This window comes from Amborella trichopoda, chromosome 13 (assembly GCF_054954075.1).
Source record: "Amborella trichopoda isolate Santa Cruz 75 chromosome 13, AtrichopodaSantaCruz75HAP2 v2.0, whole genome shotgun sequence".
NCBI classification, from domain to species: Eukaryota; Viridiplantae; Streptophyta; class Magnoliopsida; order Amborellales; family Amborellaceae; genus Amborella; species Amborella trichopoda.
The window spans coordinates 25,273,692-25,294,683 of NC_142348.1; the positions used below are offsets into that span (position 1 = coordinate 25,273,692).

The 20,992-nt window shown below is 39.2% G+C and overlaps 1 protein-coding gene across 7 annotated transcripts in view; it reads right to left on the bottom strand.

Annotated features, from left to right (window-relative positions):
• The window catches only part of LOC18434173 (GTP-binding protein), an 81,436-nt gene that overhangs the window by 23,900 nt on the left and 36,544 nt on the right, over nt 1–20,992 (bottom strand). For all 7 annotated transcript variants that reach the window (XR_016047368.1, XR_016047366.1, XR_016047369.1 and 4 more), the window contains one exon: nt 20,567–20,775. Coding sequence is in view for 3 of the 7 variants with exons in the window: in XM_011625046.3 (XP_011623348.2) it covers nt 20,567–20,775 (209 nt within the window). In the remaining 4 variants the exon portion in view is untranslated. The remainder of the gene's footprint in view (nt 1–20,566; nt 20,776–20,992) is intronic.

Genomic DNA, 20,992 nt, shown 5'->3' on the forward strand with positions numbered 1-20,992 from the left:
TTCCGAAACATAAATTTTGAGATTTGGTGGTCGGTAGCCTGGGCGACCAGGGTGCGTCGCCCATATCCGTACGCCTGGTTTGGGCAAAAATGCCCTTGCTCAACCTCCAGGATATTCCCAGGTCCAAAATCATCTTCCTCATTTTTTGTCTTTCTAAAAATTAACTTTTTTCAAATGATTTTAAAATAAATTAGCCTTAAACAATCTGTCAGATGCTCCTCGGTGGAACGAGACTTAACTGTTAACCAATTTCAAAAGAAAACCCAAAAAAATTCAAAGAAATAAGCATAAGGAAACCTTAAAAACCTCCAGAATCAAAGTCATTTGATTTTGGACATCGATGGCTTGCGCGACACTGGGTGTCACCCATCCAGTAGTGTCGCCCAAAACATTTGGGACAAAAGTGCCCCCGCTCCAATTCTGAAGCCTTTCGAGGACAAAAATAGGTTTTTGTTTTGCAATTTTCTTACGAAAAAGACTGTTTTCACACATTTAATTAATTTTCGAAAATTTTCAGATGCTCCTTGGTGGCATGAGCCTTAACCGCCAACCAAAATCCAATTCAGAAAACGTAAAACCCGTGCGACATAAAAGAGCCGAGACAGGAAAGTATCAAACTCGTGCGACGTAAAAGAGGCGAGACAGGAAAATGTCAAACTCATGCCACGTAAAAGAACCAAGACAGGAAAACGTCTAACCCTGTATGACCTTAAAGGTTGGGTGTATTAAGAAAATGTCCAGCCCCGTATGACATAAAAGGTCGTGTGTATTCAAAAAACAATTAGCCCCGTATGGCGTAAAAGGTCGGGTGTATTCAGAAAACGTGTAACCTCGTATGACATAAAAGGTCGGATGTATTCGTCTAGCCCCGTATGACGTAAAAGGTCGGGTGTATCCGTCTAACCCCGTATGACATAAAAGGTCTGGTGTATTCAGAAAACATCTAATCCCGTATGATGTAAAAGGTCGAGTGTATTCAAAAAATGTCTAGCCCCGTATGATATTAAAGGTCGGGTGCATTCGTCTAACCCCGTATGACGTAAAGGGTCGGGTGTATTCATCCATTGTTGCATGACGTTAAGCTGCTTAGAGGGCTCTATGGTTGCAGGAGCAAAAACTGCCAACTAGAAGTTTGTTTTTCAAACTATCTTTCTCATTTCAAAATTTTCATTATGTCTTATGTTTTCAAAAACTTTAATTCCTTTATTAAAATGGTGACTTGTCCGAAGCTCTGGGTTCTATTTCAAAATTCCCCCCCTTGTTTTCAAAATTTCTAAAATGTCTTTTAAAAACAAATGAGCTTGGACACCCGTATATGATGATTACCGTGTTGCTGCATCATCTCTCTTCAGAATTGACCAGGCAAACATTTCCTAAAACAGGTAAAACCTATAAAAGACCTTAGGAAACCCTAAGAAAATCAAAGAAAATGGCAGGTTTAAGAATTTGAAATTGTGAAAACCCGTGAAGTATAATGGCATGGCCCGAAAATCCTACTCAGGTTTTAAACTTGTGTAACTCACCAACATCTGACGTCAAAAACCCTTAGATGAAATGCCCTAGATGGATGAGCGGGAAGCGCAATGTCTTAGAGAGATAGTTGGTGTGCCCTCTGACCACGAAACATCAAGATGAAATTTAAAATGTCTGCATCATCTTTGCCACTTACCAGCCCCTTGAAGGACAGGGAGAGTTAAAGAGTGTCTACTTCTTTACCACTCACCTATCCCTCGAAGGATAGGGAGTGCTAAAGAGGGGCAATTGTAGACACCCCATTTTAAAACTGGCATTTCTGTGATATTCCTGAACCCTTAAGACCACACTATTCTAGTAAACCCCCAAACCATAGAACACCATAGTCCATACTGCCTGCCCTGTAATACAAAATCCTGTAAAATGCCCTATTTTAGGTAAAAAATCATTAAAAATAAAAAAAAACCTTGTTTTGACCCAATTTTTGGCATGCAGCATCACAAGAGCCCATAAATACCCCCAGAATTGGACATTTGCCATTTTGGGCAGCTTTAGTCTGGGCGACCCTACTAGTGTCACCCAACCTAGACCAATCCAAATTGGCTGATTTTTGGCAGGTAGCATCTTGACAGCCCCTAGATCCCTCCAGAAACTGGAAATTTTCCATTTTGGGTAGTTTGGTTTGGGCGACACCAGTAGTGTCGCCAAGTCCAGACTGACCCAAATCGACTGATAGCTTGCAGGCAGCATCTCGACGATCCCAAAATCACCCCAGACTGGAATCTACCGATTTTGAGCAGATTTGGTCTGGACGATACTACCAGTGTCGCTCAGACCCGACTGCCCCAAATTGGCAGTTTTCACATGCCAACCCCTCCCAAGTCATTTATTTTTGGCCAGTTTCAATGAACCTGGATCACTTTGGTCTGGGCGACGTTTCTAGTGTCGCCCACGTCTTGGACCACCAAAACGACAGTCCAGGCTGGAAAATCTTTTGGTTAGGGTATGTTACCTATTCCAGACGATTTTTAGCTTATAAAATGTCATTTCGAAACCTCTTGAACCCCTAGACACTTCTTTAGACTCTAGAGACCCTTTAGACTTGATTAGCAGTTGTGTCCAGAGAAAGCTTAGGTATTATGAGACCTAAAAAGCTTAGAGACTATGAGACCTAAAAACCTAAACTTACGAAAACGATAGCTTTAGGCCACTTGCAACCATTAAATCAAGAAATCCATCCAACCAAGCCAAGGCTTGGTCAAAACCTGAAGAAAGACAGAGGGCGCACACCATAAACTCAGCTGGTCCTGATATGGGCGAGGCCTCAAAGCCTCGGGAGTCCTAGGCCAACTGGCTTGGTCTAATACATATTTAGGCTTTATTGTGTTTCTTCTATATTTTGTTTATTTTATTAGAATTGAATCAGTTTTATTACTTTTTACATAGTAATTGGTATTTTGGATCAATGCTGGCTCTACCACTGATCTGAGAGCAGGATCTGCTAATTTTTAAGTATATCTGACCTCATATCAGAATTTGATTGTCCCACTCTCTATCACATTTTTAAAAATCAGTTTGTGGTGTTCAGATTTTAGGGATCTTCCTCTAAAGATCTTTCCGATTTGCATCATAAACAGTTTGATATGAGTGTTATCAGGAGATGTTAGGCTTCAGAATTGAAAATTGGTTATCTTTCTATTTTCTCATAAGCGGATGCGGATTTTGCTCATCAAGTTGGGCCACACTATTATTTAGAAACCACCGAAGCCCCACCCCTCCTGCCCAACCTTCTATACCTCCCAGCCCTCTCAACCCTAACGCAAGACCTTCCTTTCTCCCATCCTTCTCTCCTTGGTCCCTAAACTTACCTCCTCCAGGGATTCAGCCCTCTCCCTATTTATCCCATATTTTCCCTCCACTCCACTCCACCCACCCTTCCCCCACCCACCGCTCTGCCTAAACCCTAACTACCTCAGACCATTTAAGCCCCTTTCCCCCACCCAACTTGTCCCCCTAAAACAATTGGGGTTCCCAGACGTTTCATCCACATATGGAATCAAGATTCCTTCCACCTTGGAATCGAGATTCCCATACCCCTAGAATCGATAATCTAGGAGTCAAGATTCATTAATATGCGGAATTGAGTTTCTGACATCTATGGAATCGAGTTTCTGATATGTGGAACAAAGATATGTTGATGTTTCAAATCGTGATTCTAACATATTTGGAATCATGTTTTTGAAGTATACGGATCAGAGACCAATGCTAGTTTGAGATTGAGATTTACAATAATATGGCCTATGAAATGCGTATGATGACCCCTACCAGGAATCAAGATTTAATTTTTATGGAGAAGGAAGCCCCAAACACATCTTGAGCCTTATCAACTTTAGAACCTATACTAGATGTCTCTTATTAGAAGGTTTCCCAAATTTTAAAGTGATTGTGTTAACTATTGAGCTTACGGTCATTATATACAAAAGATAAGTATTTCTAAATTGTGATTTTGACTTCATTATTATAAAGACAAAACAAGATTATGCTTACGCCATGGTTTTACTTTTAATTGTATGTGTTGTATTTATCAATTATATTTTCAATTTAAAGTAAAATAATGAAAACCTGCAACCACTAGAAGCATTCGAAGGAAGTTTTCCACTCCAATTTCCTTTAGGAAGTGCATAACCATTATAGACATTGGACATTATGTACATTAAATTGGTTTTCTTTTTATATTTAGAATTTATTTATTTTTTAATTAAGATTTAATCTTCGATGGAATCCAGATTCGATATATTTAGGAATGTCTGCCTTTAAGGAATCGAGTTTCCTGGGTTCCAATAAATAGTTCCTAAAGATGTGTTGAATTGAGATTCCGAAATTAAGGAATTGAGTTTCCTTGGTTCCGAAAAATAGTTTCTAAAGATGTGTTGAATCGAGTTTCCTTGGTTTCAAAAAACAGTTTTTGTAGAGATTTCTTAACAAAAACGTGGAATCGGGTTTCGGAACCGGAATCGCGAGGTCGGTGGAGAGATTCCAATAATTATGATAATCCTTGATAGTTCCTCTCCTAGTAATACTTTGTAGGACTTACTCAAGTCCACCCTCCACTGAAGCCCTCCCCCCCCCCCCCCCCCCCCGCCCCACACACACACACACATGAAGGTCATTGCTTGGAATGTTAGAGGCCTAGGGCACAGGAAGAAAGCGGTCAAAACTTTAGCCATGAAACATTGTCCTAATTTTCTGGCTATAAGAGAAAGCAAGCTCCCCTCTCCCAACCTCCTCTAGGTTTCGCCAGATTTGGGGAAGAAATCCCTGTCAATGGGTTGCCCTCGAAGCTTTTGGGGCTTCGGGTGGCACTAGTATTTGGATCGTTTGGGATCCAACCATCCACGATCTTCAGAGGGTCTTCCCAACAAACTTCAACATTTCCTGCATGTTGTTGAGAATCTCGAATGGTCTTTGCTAAACCTCCACAGTTATCTATAGTCCAAATTTCCCTAGAGCTAAGGAGACCGTGTATCTAGAACTTCAATCCTTTTGCCCAAATCCCTAAAAAACTTTGTCGATTTCAATGTCATTCGGTGGATTCATGAGAAAAATAAAAACGCTAGAATTATGGCGAGCAAGAGGGCTTTTCAGACTTTATTCAATCCAATAACCTTGTAGACATCCCTCTCAATGGAGCAAATTTCCCAAGGTCCAACCATGCTCAGAAACCCATCCGAACCAAAATCTATAGGTTTCTGGTCTCAGAGGACTGGGAATAGGTCTTTCCAGGAACCATGTCCTTATGCCTCACAAAAACCACCTCAACACAAGCCCATCTGTCTAGACACTACCCCAGTGTTGTCCCTAAACCAACCTTTCAGGTTTGAGCTCGCTTGCTACAAAGAACTAAATTCAGATCCTCTTTTCCCAGAGGAGGAGTGACCTTCTAGACTCATGGGTCGACAAGTTCTCACTTAACCAAAAACCACAAAGCCTCAAATGATCTTTGCAACGATGGAGTAAACAGCTTCTAGGTAACTTTAGAGTGAGGATTGGATCCTTAACAAATGGCATTTGCAACCTAGATGACATTTGAGAATCCAAACCCCGCTCTCCCCACGAGAGAACCACTAGAAAGGAAGCTCATGCCACCATCAAAAACATCCTTAGACAGGAAGAGATCTACTGGTATCAAAGATCCAAAGTTAAAAGGCTCATGGTCGGCGATAACAACACCTTCCATAAAATTGCCAATAGTCATAGGAGCACTACCTCGATCGTTATCATCACAGTGGAGAGACAAACTTTTGACGATCCATATCAAGTAAGAATAATTATTCGCTATTTTAAAAACTCTTTATTAAAAACCCAGGGACCCAAACCCACTATGCAAGATCCCAACTTCAAAACCTCCAAGAAGGCTTCCCGGCTCGAGAGGCCCTTCTCCATAGATGAAATTAAAAAGCTATTGCCAACCTTAGCTAGGCTAAGGCTTCAGGTCCTGATTTTCCAATAGCCATTGGGACAACTTCGAAACAGACATGTTGGCCTTCTTTAGTGAGTTCTTTCACCAAGGAAGGATTAACTTGGGTTGAATTCCACCTTCTTAGCCTTAATTCCCAAGTTTTAAAGGTGGGAACATCTCAAGGAGTTCCGCCTTATAAGTCTTTTCAATAGCTTTTTCAAGATCTTGACTAAGGTTCTCGCCTCTCGACTCAGATTCGTCCCTAGTAAAGTCACTTCCCTATCCCAATCAGCCATTGTCCCCAATAGATAGATCCTGGATGAAGCCCAAGTTGCTCAAAAACTTATCCATTCTCGTCAACTTTAGGGTGACCACGTGTGATTGTAAAACTAGACTATAGATGGCATATGATCATGTGAAATACTCTCATCTTGACGAGGTCCTAGGTAAGATATCTTTAGAACAAACATGGATATCCTAGATCCAAGAATGCATTTCAGCTCCTTTCTTCTCCATCTTCATCAATGGTTCCCCTAAATGTTTTTTCCAAGCCTCTAGAGGACTGAATCAAGGAAACCTCCTCTTGCCATTCCTTTCACCATCATAAAGGAAGTCTTCTCCCAAGCTCTATCGCACCTCTATGAGAGGCGATTGCTCTCGGGGTTCCACACAACGTTTCTCACCTCCTCTATGTTGACGACACCTTAATTTTCAGTGAGGCTTCCCTTAAATAGCTGGACTCCCTATGGCTGTTCCATAGATGCTTTGAGATTTCCACAAGCATGAAAGTCAATATGGCAAAAACTAAACTTCTGGTGATTCGCATGGAGACCTTGCAAGGGCACTAGGGTGTGGGGTACTAGTCCTCGCTACAAAAAACATAAGACTTTCCCTGTGTGTAGGAGGTCGGGGTTTTGTGGCATGTCCTAAGTAAGATATCTTTCGGACAAACATGGATATCCTAGATCCAAGAATGCATCTCGGCTCCTTTCTTCTCCATCTTCATCAATAGTTCCCCTGAAGGTTTTTTCCAGGCATCTAGAGGACTGAGTCAAGGAAACCCCCTCTCACCATTCCCTTTCACCATCAAAGAGGAAAGTCTTCTCCCAAGCTTTGTCGCACCTCTAAGAGAGGCGATTGCTCTCGGGGTTCCATGCTTCTGGAATGAGCCTAACATTTCTCACCTCCTATGTTGATGACACCTTAATTTTTTGTGAGGCTTCCCTTAAACAACTAGATTCCCTCTGGCTGTTTCATAGATGCTTTGAGATCTCCACAAGCATTAAAGTCAATATGGCAAAAACTAAACTTCTGGTGATTCGCATGGAAACCTTGCAAGGGCACTAGGATGTGGGGTAGTGATCCTCTTTATAAAAAACATAGGACTTCCCCTGTGCATAGGAGGTTGGGGTTTTGTGGCCTTTAAACGCTGTGCTAGCATGTCAATATAAATTATAGTGGATCTTACATTTTAATAGGAGTGTGAGTGTTTGTTGACTGACCTAGGGTTAGGCGGTCTATGGCCCTAGTCATGTCCAAAACCGTTACCCCTAGACATATGGCACCACCAAAAAGGGCTTCTAGAGGGTCATCCCTTGTCGAAGTTGGAGAGATGCCCAGGGATGATGATGTAAATCGAGTGCAAGAGCAATATAAAAAAAGAAAATATGCAAGTAATATGAGTGCTTAATAACAGCTCAAAACAAAGAATCCCTCAGTTTCCAAGTTCAAATGACATAAATACCTCTAATCATTGCTGGAAAAAGGAGTACAACAATGGATCAAAGGAAATGATTGGACCTTGCATGCCGATTCGCTACGACAAGGTGATTGGAGTGACAAGGAGCGTCAAGCTTCAATGTCCTAACATTCTCAGGCAGAGGGAAGCCTTGCTCTCAAGAATAATCTTCTCCAAAACTAAAATGGAACTAGTACTTAAAACACCCAAAGAAACCTAAGAGCTCCTAGGAAATCCTAGCCATTCATTCAATCTAATCTCAACCCTTAAATCCACCCTAAGCTAAAAGATTGATAAATACCCAACATAGCCGGTTACAGAAAACAAAATCCCAAAAAAGTCCCAAGTAGTCTCAGACATAACCCTTAACTTAATAATAAACCCCTAAGGGCCCATTTGGATAGGAGGAAATTAGGAATCTTAAATATTTGAAATCCAAGGAAATCTATGGATTTTCAATACAAGGATTTTTGCCATGGATTCCTCTAATCTCTTGTTTGGATAAACTATATAAAATTCATGGATTCCTTGCAATCATTTCCATGTCCATTGTTTGGTAACAAAACTTGATACAGTTTCTCTCTCTAAAAGTTTAATATACTTTCGCTCTCTAAAACTAAAATTTTGGGAAAGTGTATAAAAATTTTGAGGTAGTTTTTCTCTAAAATTTGATATGGTTTCTCTCTCTAAAATTTAATATACTTTCTATCCAAAACTAAAAATTTGAAGTTGTTTTTCTAAAAATTTTGAGATAGTTTCTCTCTCTAAAATTTTTAGGTGCTTTCTCTTTCTAAAATTTAATATAGTTTATCTTTGTAAACTTTTAAGATACTCGTTCTCTAAAACTTAAAACTCGAGATAGTTCCCCTCTTCACTAATTTTGAGATAGTTTCTCTTTCTAAACATTTTTAAGTAGTTTCTCTCTAAAATAAGACAGTTTTTCTCTCAAATTTTAAGATACTCTCTTTCTAAAAGTTAAAATTTGAGATAATTTCTCTCAAAAATATTATGCGATAGTTTCTCTTTCTAAAATTTCTTATGTACTTTCTCTCTCTAAAATTTGATATAGTCACTCTCTTAAATTTTAATCTCTCTAAAACTTCAAGTTTGAGATAGTTTTTCTCTCTAAAATTTTGAGATAGTTTCGCTCTTCAAAATTGATATAGTGAAATTATCTCAAATTTTAAACTTTAGAGAGAGAAAGTATATACTTTCTCTCTCTAAAGTTTAAAATTTGAGATAATTTCTGTCCCCAAAACTTAAATTTTGAGAGTTTCTCTCTAAATTTTTTGAGAGTCTATCTTTAAAAATTTCATGTACTTTCTCCATCTAAATTTCATGTACTTTCTCCATCTAAAATTTGATATAGTTTATCTCTTTAAATTTTAAGATACTTTCTCGCTCTAAAAATATAAATTTTGCGATAATCTCTCTCCAAAAATTTGAGATAGTTTCTATATCTAAAATTTTTTAGGTAGTTTCCCCCTAAAATTTTACATAATTTCTATTTCTAAAATTTTAATATAATTTCTCTCTCTAAACCTCAAAATTCGATATAGTTTCTCTCTAATACTCAAAATTCAATATAGTTTCTCTCTAAAAAAATTGAGATATTTCTCTCTAATTTTTTTTGTCAGTTTTTCTTTCTAAAATTTATAATAGTTTCTCACAAAAACTTTAACAATACTTTTTCTCTCTACAATTTTAAGAATACTTTCTCTAAAATTTAAGATTTGATATGGTTTCTCTCTAAAAATTTTGAGATAGTTTTTAATTCTTTTAACTTTTTAGGTACTTTCTCCAAAATTTGATATAGTTTCTCTCTCTAAAAATTAAAATTTGAGATTGTCTCTAAAAAGTTTGAAATAATCTCTCTCTAAAAATTTGAGATAGCTTCTCTCTATAAAATATTATAGTTTCTCTAAAACTTAAAATTTGAGATAGTTTCTCTCTCTAAAATTTTGAAATAGTTTCTCCCTAAAATTTTTTAGTACTTTCTCCCTAAAATTTTAACATACTTCTCTCTAAAAGTTAACATTTGAGATAGTTTCTCTCTCTAAAATTTTCATGCCTAGTAAATGTTCCCTATGTTTGGGCTTGAGGTAGCCCATGAGTGATATCCATGGGCCTTGGAAATTCAAAAAAACAGGTTTTGGTGTGGAAATGAAATCATGGAAAAGCAGGTCTTATTTCTATGATTTTGATTTTCTTGATTATAAGTATCCTAGTCATTAAGGAATCCAAACGGTGGTTTTGGCAATATCCAAGATATTAGAAATCCATGCCTTAAATTCCATGTACCCAAACAGGCCCTAAAGGTCCCAAACAATTCTAAATCCCCCAACTACTAAACAACTTAAAAAGAAATTAAAGAAGAGGAATATTGGGCTGCCCTCTCGGGTTTTCATCCCAACCTTTTTTTTTTTTTTATATCAAATAGATTGTACCAGGAGAGCTCTTTGGTCTCCTATGTGCAGATGTAGGCTTGTGACAGCAATGGCTAAATCCTCCACAAACTTCTACACGACATGTACATAAGACAACCACATTACAAGAAAGCTACCCTAAAAAGTAATACATATACACGTGCATAGAGATAGCCCCCCTTACACTATGGCGATGTGTACATGTGACTTACTCTTAAGGGGGGAACCTCCACATTTTGGGATTGAGGTTCCACTATTTATTGATCAGCTTTGACAAACCATCGGGAGCCCCTGCATGAGACTGTGTGGTCATGGGTTTCATTGGGTTGGTTTGGGAAGATAGTCAAGGATCAAAATTCTAGGTCAATGGCCTAACAATCACTTATCTTGGGTCCTTGGTACTAGTCCACTACAACACATTTCGTTTTCAGTGTAGTAATGTTTTTGTGATTTTTATAAAATTTTCAGAATTTTTAGAATTAATTTCAGTAATAAAAACCCTTAAAAAGGCATTTGTGAAATTTTGGAATTGTGGAGGGGTGTTATGGTGCACAAGGAGGCCAATGGATCCAGCCCACATGTCTGCCAACAACCACATGGGAGGGGCAGGGAGCCCTTGGGGCCTACACCTCACATATAGGGTGGATGCCCCCCACCTCTCTTCTTTTTGTTTCTTATTTTAATTTTAAAAGGTGTTTTTAAGTTAAAGGAAATCTTTTGGAGAAAAGATTATATACTTTATGGGAGTTAATTTTGAAATGATTTTAACCATAACTTTTGAATTCCTACAAACTCGAACGATATGGGAGATCTAAAAGATTATTTTAAGATTGGTCTTATCCGAGTTTGGCCGAAAGTGGATATAGGTCAAAGATTCAAGGGATAAGGTTCCTACAATTCCTTCTTAAATCATGATAACTGTTTCATGCGATTGATCGCTCTGATTAAATTCTTTCACCTCATAGATTTCCTAAAATCCTAATAGTTATGAAGAGTTACAATTGGATAGGCATATATGTAGTCCTTAACGCCTATATAAGGAGGGGACCCCATATTCTCTGCACAACTTTCACTAGCCTCTCTCTTAGTTCTTCTCTCTCCTCCAGACCTCAATCTCTCTCATTTATCTTCTCTCTCTCTCTCTCTAAAGTGGGTGGCACACACCACCCAAGAAACCTTAAGGGGGTGGTGTGCACCACCTAGGGCTTGAAGAGGGAGGCACACGCAGTCCTAAGAGAAAGGGAGATTCCTTGTGGCAGCCCTAGGCATTCCAGAGGTTACATAAAGCCCTAAATCTAGCATATGCTCTCACAAAACCCTAGTGAAGCATTACCTAAGGAAGGTTCCTGGCTCAGAAAATTAAGCAAAATTCAGCAAGGCCAATAGGATCAGAGTGTGTCTTCAGTCAGGAAATCAAGGTGTGAGGTAGATTAAGTCCTTCGAAGTGACCCTAGCCAAATTCAAGTAAGTCCTCCCAGCTGTTTGGTTTTATTTTCAGCCATTATTTGCTTATTTATTGAATTTTCAGGGACATTATTTCTATTAGAATTGTGAGTGGAAACTTGTCTTTCATTCCTGGATGGTGTCTATTCTATTTGGAAGTAAAAGTCAAGATCCTAGGTTGTATTTAGGGTTTTATTTCTTATTTACAAAAGCATATTGTAGCAAACGTAAGTGGAATTCAGATCGATTAATTAAAGAAAAAGAGAATGTTTTTTGTTTTACTCCTTTGAATTTTCAGAGTGGTCATGAGTTTTCTTTTATTTTTCAGTCAAGAAAGGTGGCAGCCAAAAGTTTTATGGTTGAGCTTATTCAATCTGAAAATTTTGACTGGAAGAATTATACAAGTTGGTAAAGGAAAATTGGCTATGACTTTTTTTCAAGGACTCCCAAATGCTTACTGAGAAAACCCCACCCACGCCATGAGGGAATGTTTATGAAAGACAATCTATATGTGAGACTTATGCTCAGTGGGAGAGCCAAAAAATCCGTGGCTAAGCATCTCCTCCTTATACCATGGAAGACACTCGTGCCCTCAAGCACGAGCCCCTGAAGACTACAAAAGAAATTCATCAGAAGCTCGAGGCTGATTATGCTACCCCTTACCTCACTAGAAGAACCATGGCAATGAAACAATACTCTCACTTAAAGATGAAAGAGGAAGGAATGCTGACCGAACACATTCAAACTTTTAGAGCCCTAATCTGAGAACTCAAGGCCACCCAAACAAAATCCTGATGAAAATATGCAAGTGTGCCACCAAGTGAAGTCCATGCCAAGCTCTTGAGAAGCCTTCATCTCAGCCCTCACTGCACAAGAGAAGATGCCAAAGCTGGACGAGATCATCACCAAGGTCAATGCCGAAGAAGAAAGGAGAATGACTCGTAAAACTAGTATCTGAAATCCAACTCCGGTTCATTCAAGAAAAAGAAGCCACAGGCCATACTTTATCGCTTTCATTAATGACCACTCCAGTTTCGGCCATGTATATCTTTTATGGTAAAAGTCAACAGCCCTAGACCGATTCGGAATACATAGTTGGGGGAAAATCCAAACAAATAAGAAAATTGAAGTGCTTAGAACTGATAAAGGTGGAAAATATTCCTCATGGTTATTTAAAGCGTTTTGTACTGAGAACCAATATACTATGTCGTACACTCCTCATCAAAATGGCATAGCCGAGAGATGGAATAGGACCTTGGTAGAAATGGTGAGTATGATGGGGCATGCTAAGCTCTCTCTGGATTTCTAAGGTGAAGTTGTTTTGCTAGCCGTTTATATCCATAATCGGACTCCCACAAAGGCTGTCCCACTAAGTCCTCATGACATTTTCACCGGTTGTGCTCCATCCCTTCATCACATGAATCTGGGGCCGCTTTGCTCATTTCTTGATACCCCATCAAAATAGGACAAAATTAGACCCCAAGATCGTTAAGTTCAGCTTTATATGATACCCACCATATGGTAAGGGATACCAGTTTTACAACCTTGACACAAAGCCTGTCCTAAAAAGTAGGGATCCCCATATCCTTGATGAGTTCCTTGAGGGACGTGCCACTCGTAAACAAGTAGATTTCTATGAGATAATAGTGATTACAAGTCAGGCCCAAGATCCCAAACGACCTCATCCTAGGAGAAGAAATGGAATTAGGAGAAGACCTCAATTCTTCACCTATCAAGGAGAATATTATGAGAGAATTGAAGAGGTATCTATGCATGAACCTTGTTCCTACCAAGAGTCTATTACCTTATTAGAAAAGGCACAGCAAAGAAGAAGCCCATGCTTGATGAACTTAATTCAATCAAACATAACTGGTTTGGGACTTAGTGAGCCTACCTTCTGATAGAAAACCCACAACCTGCAAGAGGATCTTTAAAAAGAAATTGAACTCAAAAGGGAATTAGATAAGTACAAAGCTAGATTGGTAGTCAAGGGGGTTTACTTAAGAAGAAGGGATAGATTATGATGAGACCTTCTCCCCTGTAGCTAAGTTCCTCTCCACTAGGATCCTTATAGCCATGGCAGCCCATTTCAACTTCAAACTCCATCAGACGGATGTTAAGAATGCATTTCTAAATTAGAAGAATAAATTTATACAAAAAACCCAAAGGACTTCATAAAAAAGAGCAAAGAAACCCTAGTGTGTAAACTTAAGAAATCTCTTTATGGGCTTAAGTAAACATTGAGGCAGTGGTACACTAAGTTTTAAGAGACCTTGTTGAAAGCTGGTTTTGTGCCTAACTAGAAGGATTATTGCATATATGTCATGGTCAGTGGGAATGATGTTGTATTTATCTCTCTATATGTGGATGACATGTTAATTACCAATAGTTGAATAACTCGTATTGGAAACAAAAGTTTTCAACACTTTGACATGAAGGATCTTTCAGAGGCATTCTATGTTTCGGGATCAGAAATAAAAGAGAGAGAACCATTCAGTTATCTCAAGAGACATATTGCAAGAAAATACTAGAAAGATTTGAAATGGAAAAATTTCAGCCCATATTAACCCCCATTGATAAGAAGACCAAATTAAACCTATACATGTCTCCCACAAGTTCAAAAGAAAAAGAGGCCAAGCAGAAAATTCCTTACAAGAGTGCAATTAGGTCAGTGATGTACGCCATGTTATAGATGAAACCGAACTTATCATTTTCAATGAGTATGATTAGCAGGTTCTAGAGTAATGCAAGCATGGAGCATTGGAAGGAAAGTAAAAGAGTTTTATGATATTTAGAGGAAACAGTTAATTACGCACACACTTATGGAGGGGAATAGAACTTGCAGCTACAGAGATATTCAAATGAAAACTACAAGGGTGATCCAAATGAGATAAAAGTCCACAGACGAGGAAGTAGTCAAGATTGATGGTTAGGAAGTACAAAAAAGACCGCACTCACTTTCGACATCTTGGGTCGATAATCCAAGAAATTAGAGAGATCGAGGAAGATGTCGTACACAGAATTAGAGCTGGGTGGGCAAATTTTATGTGATCCCCGCATACCTATGAGGCTGAAGGGCAAGTTCTACAGGACAGCGGTGAGACCAACTTTGCTCTATGGGGCGAAATGTCGGGCAGACAAAAAACAATATACCGATAGAATGAGTGTAGAGGAGATGAGGATGTTGAGATGGATGAGCGGCAAGACAAGAGTGGATAGAATTCAAAATGAATCTATTCGAGAGAATTTAGGCGTGACACCAATAGACGATAAAATAAGATAAAGTAGATTTAAGTGGGCAGGCCATGTGTGGTGCCGACCAAGTACAACACCTGTTGGGAGGTGCGAGTTAGTTCAAGTGAAAGGACTAAAAAGGCAAGGGGTAGGCCCAAAACGACATGATTGGAAGTAGTATGAAAAAATATGGGGACTTATGGCCTCATTGAGGATATGACCTTTAATAGAGCAAAATAGAGAACCAGGATTCATGTAGTCGACCCCAAAATGATAATGATGATGACGATATACTTCAATAGGAGTGTGTGTTAGTTGATTGACTTAGGGTTAGGCGGTCAACAGCCCTAATCATGTCCAAAACCATTACTCTTGGGCATATGGCACTATTGAAAAGGGTTTTCAGAAGGTCATCCCTTGTTGAGGTCGGAGAAATGCCCAAGGATTGTTTGTAAGCCAGGAGAGTTTCGTGATCTCCTTTGTACAAATGTAAACTTGTGAGAATGACAGCTAAATCCTTAACAAGTTTCCGCACGACATCTATATATGGCAACAACATTACTGGGAAGCTACCTTGAGAAGGGATACGTGTATTTGTGCATAGAGAGAGCCCCCTTGCACTATAGTGATATATACATGTGACTTGCTTTGGGGGGGGTTGACATGTAATTCACATTCCAGGACTGTGGTTCAGAGAAGCTACCCTGCAAAGGGATATGTGTATATGTCCATAGAGAGAGCCCCTCTTGTATTATAATTTTAGTTCTTATTTAGAGCAGTGTATTGATCATAGTTGTTGGAGACGGGAGAGGGATCCGTTCGGGAATCGCCGAACCGCCCTATTGTGGAAGTTCCATGGGTTTGGGATCGGCGTCTGTACAATGAACAAGAGAGGGAGCGAGATCCTTAGGTTTATGGGAGCAAGATCCCATATCAATGGGTTCGAGGTTTTGACTGGCAAGAATCTATGCTCCACTACATGTTCAACGAGGTTGTCAAGTAGAGCTAGTACGAGTTCCCTTAGTTGCAGTCCACACTTCAAAGTCCAATATGTATGACATCCTCTAGTTAAATAAATCCGTAGTGCCCTATTTTTATACATCACATGCTTACGTGGTACTTGATAAATATTAAACATTTTTAGGCACTTTATTATATAGCCTGTGATCCATAGGCCAAAATCTAATATGTATGACATCCTATGTTTAAATAAGTGCTTTGAATCATATTTTTTCTATGTAGTCTATAATCCACCCTCCAAAGTCCAATATGTATGGTATCTTCTAGTTAACCCCATTTCTATACATCACATGCTTACATGCTACTTGATAAATGCTAAATACTACTTAATACTTTACTGTAAATGTCCATAGTCCATGCTCCAACATCCAATATGTACACATGAGTGTATGACACCCTATTTCTAAGTAAGCATACATGCTACTTGATGCATACATGCTACTTGATGAAATATTAAATACTTTTAGGCACATTACTATACAGTCTGTGGTCCATAGTCCAAAATGTAATATGTATGACATCTTATGTTTAAATAAGTGCATCGAACCATATTTTTATGCAACACTTGCCAATATGCTTGATGAATCTAAGGAGTATGGATTATTTTGCTACTTAGTTTGTGGTCCTTAGTCCAAAATCTAATATGTATGACATAGCCTATTTAATTAGATGCATATTACCAGAATTTGATACATCAAGTGCCCATATACTACTTGATAAATGCTAAAAGTATAGATCACTCTATTAGATAGTCCATAGTATACTTATGTACTGCATTCTTCTTATATATACTCCAAATCCCATTAGAGGTATAACTTTAATAACATAGTCCCTCGTGCCACAAAGATATTCCTTACACATAAATACAAAAAATAATCTACAAGTACAGAAATTGGATTTTTTTTATTATTTTAATCAACTACATACTTAGATCACCAACACGTACCCCCCCCCACCCCAACCTTCCCTCTTCCCCACCCAATTCCACCTCCCTTTATATTAACCCTTGGACCCAAAACCAGCCCACACAGCCCTTTCGCCATTAGCTTGTGGTGCTCATTTTGGTGAATCTGATTGCTCCTCCCAACTCTCCCACACTACAAGCTCCATTCTCCCATGCTACAGGTATGTGCACTTGTGCTCTTTCCATGTGTATTTATGTGACTCTTGTGTGTGTAAGAGAGAGTTGAGAGTGTGTGTGTGCATGAGAGAGAGAGAGGTGAGTGTGTGCTTGGTGCTCTTTCCCTGTGTATTTCTATGACTCGTGTGTGCATAAGAGAGAGAGAGTTGAGTGTGTGTATGTGCAGTAGCGAGAGAGTTGAGTGTGAGCTTGTGCTTTCCCAGTGTATTTCTATGACTCTTGTGTGTGCATAAGCAGAGAGAGTTGAGTGTGCGCTTGTGCTTGTTCCATATGCATTTCTGTGACTCGTGTGTGTGCATGAGAGAGAGAGTTGAGTGTGTGTGTGTGTGCATAACTGAGAGAGTTGAGTGTGCGTTTGTGCTCTTTCCCTATGTATTTATGTGACCCATGTGTAGGCATAACAGAGAGAGAGTTTAGTGTGTGTGTGCAGTAGAGAGAGAGAGGTGTGTGTGAGTGTGTGCAATAGAGAGAGAGAGAGCCCACAAACATGGAACCCAAAATTTTAATGTACCAAAATCTTGGTCTATGGTTGATGGAAGCGGGGATCTATTTTCAAATGGAAATGGATTCGTCTGTTTTTTAAAGTACATTCCACATATATGGAACCCAATATCATAATGTACCGAACCTTGGACCATGGTTGATGGGAACGGGGATCTATTTCGAAATAGTATTGGAATCCACTAATGGTTGTAACGTGATCCCCTTTATTTGGGAGCGAGATCCCAAAATTGAAAAACTTGAGTCCCTACGAGATCCCTAGGAGGAACCGTGGGATCGAGGATCCAAAGCGGGAACGCCACCCTACCCCCACAGTTCCCCTAACTATGCATTGGTGCATGCGCAAGTGAACTCAGATTGATAAATAAAAGAGAACAATTTTTTATTTTACTCCCTTAATTCCACATAGCCATTTCTTTCATGGGTAAACCTAGGAGGGCATAGAGCATGTTTCCACCATAGACTTACCTTCTGGAAAGGGTGTTTCCTCTCGCTTATAGGGGGCGCATCATACTCAACAAAGCAACTATGGCTAAATCCCTATTTTCCAAATGTCCTTTTTCCATATGCATTTTTCAGACTCAAATAGGTTAGAAAAATTATTGCGTAACTTCCTATGGGGAAAAGCAGAAAGTCAAAAGTTCCATTTTGTAGCTAGGGATGTAGTGTCTAAACCTAGATCTATGGGAGGTCTAGGAATCAGGAGGATCAAACAAGCTAAATTGGCTCTCCCAAGGAAATGGTTGTGGAGGTTCGCTAACAAAGATAACCTTTTTTGGAAAAAGGTCATCAAATGGAAGTAAAGTCATCAGGAATCAGGGTGATTCCCAAGATGTCCCTCACAAGCCTCGAGAACTTGGAAAGGTATCGCCCATTGCTGGGATAGGTTTAAGCACCATATTAGGCATAGTCCTAGAAGGGGTAAAAAAGGTATGGTTGTGGTTAGCTAGGCTACCAATGTTTTCGCCACTCGGTGGCTCTCCCTATTTAAAATTGCCCAAGATCCAGTTATCTTAATTTCCATGGTGGTTCCAGAAGTGGGATGCCGCACTCTTGGACTCCTACTTTAGGAGAAATCATAGAGATCGAGACTATGGATCTAGTAAGTTTGCTCCATGAATTCATAATGTTTTCCTTGTTACTTCCAAGCACAATAAGGTCATATGGGACCTTTCAACCTTAAGGATATTTCTGAGTCTCATTGTTTTCATATTCTCGAATGTGTGACTCGTGGATTGTTACAACATTTACACTCTCTCGAACCAAAACTCAGAAAGCTTTGTTGACATCCGATGCTAGTCTCTGCATTTTCTTATCCCAGCAGTAAGAGATATCTTACGACCCAGGGGCAGGCAAAGGCAGCAACCAACCACAGGGCAACATCCATTGCAACAAGCAAAGACATCAAGTAGATGCAGCAGCAGCCCTGAGTCCACATGCCATGGCTCCACTCTTTATGGCCCTCCCAACCCTCTCTTCTGGCTCTCGATTCTGCAACACTCCCAGCCCCCCAGCCCCCCTCTCTTTTTTTTATTCACAGGAGCCTTAGACAAGGCACGTTCCTTTTACTTTTTGTCCACTACTGTACAGATGCTTTCTGAGGGCTTCTTTTGTGACTCCAAACCCTCCAAGGCGGTTTTTTTGGTTATGTTTGCTCAGGGACTTCCCCATCCTTCTTATATTCGACCTCTCACCCCTATCTCTCTAATAAATCCAAACCCCCCCCCTCCCCCCCGCTCTTCGTCTTTATTCCCTTTTTTTGTACAGGGGTCACACACCGTGTGACGCAACGCTCGCTCCTTTCCACATATTCAGCTCTCACTAGTGAGTGGTCTCTGAACGTCACTCTTGTACAAACTTCCTGACCTGTGGATAGCCAGTTTTAAATACTTTTGGAACTCCTTGTATTTATATACAGTCAAATATTCTCTCAAAAACGATTCGACTCCCAAATCATTATTTTCCTATCAGAAGTGCTCCAAAGATTCACACTGAGCCATAAACATTCAGCTTCCATGGAAATGGAAATCCACCTTGAAACACTGGAGTTCTCCCTTGTATGGATATTAAATTCAAGAACAACTTCCTGAAAATTTCATCAACTAAAAATCCTAATTATTTATAAATTGGTGCTTATGGCTTATGAGAGGATTCCAAACAAACACATACACACACATGCACACCAAAAAAAATACTAGATCAAAGAAACTTTTCCTTATGATAGCTGGAATATCTCAAATTTCTGGTTACATCGAAAGGTAACCCATTCAAGAATGTTCAGAATTATCATTACTGATGGACATGTCCCTCGATTGCCCCGAGCAACTAGCTGCCACTGAATGTCCAACAGTAAGGAGACTACTTTGGATTGAATATGCAGATAACCAAGGTTTGTTATATGCAACTCTAGTCAGGAGCTTTGCAAGACAGTTAACTATATGTGATCCAAACATATTATTGTAACTAAAATCAGTCATAAGATCACATCAACTACACGAGCGTCTTCTCATTGTTTATTTGAAATATTTGCATCTCAGAGCTTTAGTTTAACTTAGTAATGACTCTACAGAAAGAGATATCAGTATTGAACACACACAACCCTAACCAGAAATTTTATGTTTCTTCAATTACCTAAAAGAATAAGACTATGTATGCCTAATTTTATTGATGGTTTTAAATGTCATAAAGCAAAAGAAACAGGAAAAAGATATTAAAGGGCAATGATGGTGTGTTCCTGCCTACTAGAAAAACCACATCACGGGTGTGAAAGAGACTGGAAATATTTTGCAGTGAATTCTCTCACACCCCAAAAACATTTTCAATTAAAAACAAAACGATTTGGCGCCCCACAAATGCCTCAAATTTACTGCAATTGTATTGTCAGATCTGGACCACCCATTCTAGTGGGCAATAGATTAAAGTAGGTTTGAAGGTATTTTGGGTCTCCAAACTAGATCAAACTTAAGATCAACTGAAGGGGTTTTCAAATTTTTCTGGATGTCCCCACGCAGGAAATGTTGTTTTTTCAATGGGCGGAGCACCAATTTTGGTAACCGGGCTGCAACACACTACCATTTCCCCATATTAAATTTTTAAACTTGAGAAATGCACCAAGGAATTTAAGCTATTACCAAATATATTGTCCGTCCTTGAAACTCGAATTGCGTCCTAACAGAATCTCTTGTCAATCCAGCTTCTGGGCCAACCAAAACCCGTTCTTGTTGCAATAATGCATTCAATAATGTGGATTTTCCAACATTAGGGCGTCCGACTATAGCTAGTTGCAGTGGCAACTTTGCCTCAACATCTTTTGTGGCATTCTCATCCTGATGGCATTTCTCTGCAAGCATTAATGACAAATAAGGACTTACAATAGTAAAATTTTCATCAACTTAATAATCCAGAAAATAAAGGAGGACGCTAATAAGGGAATTTTGTTTCCATAATGACATTAATAAAGAGCATTAGTAAGGTAGTTCTCATTTCCAAAGGACTATTAATGACACTAAAAGATTACAACCGCAACAGCACAAAAACATTAGAAGAGATCCAAAGGC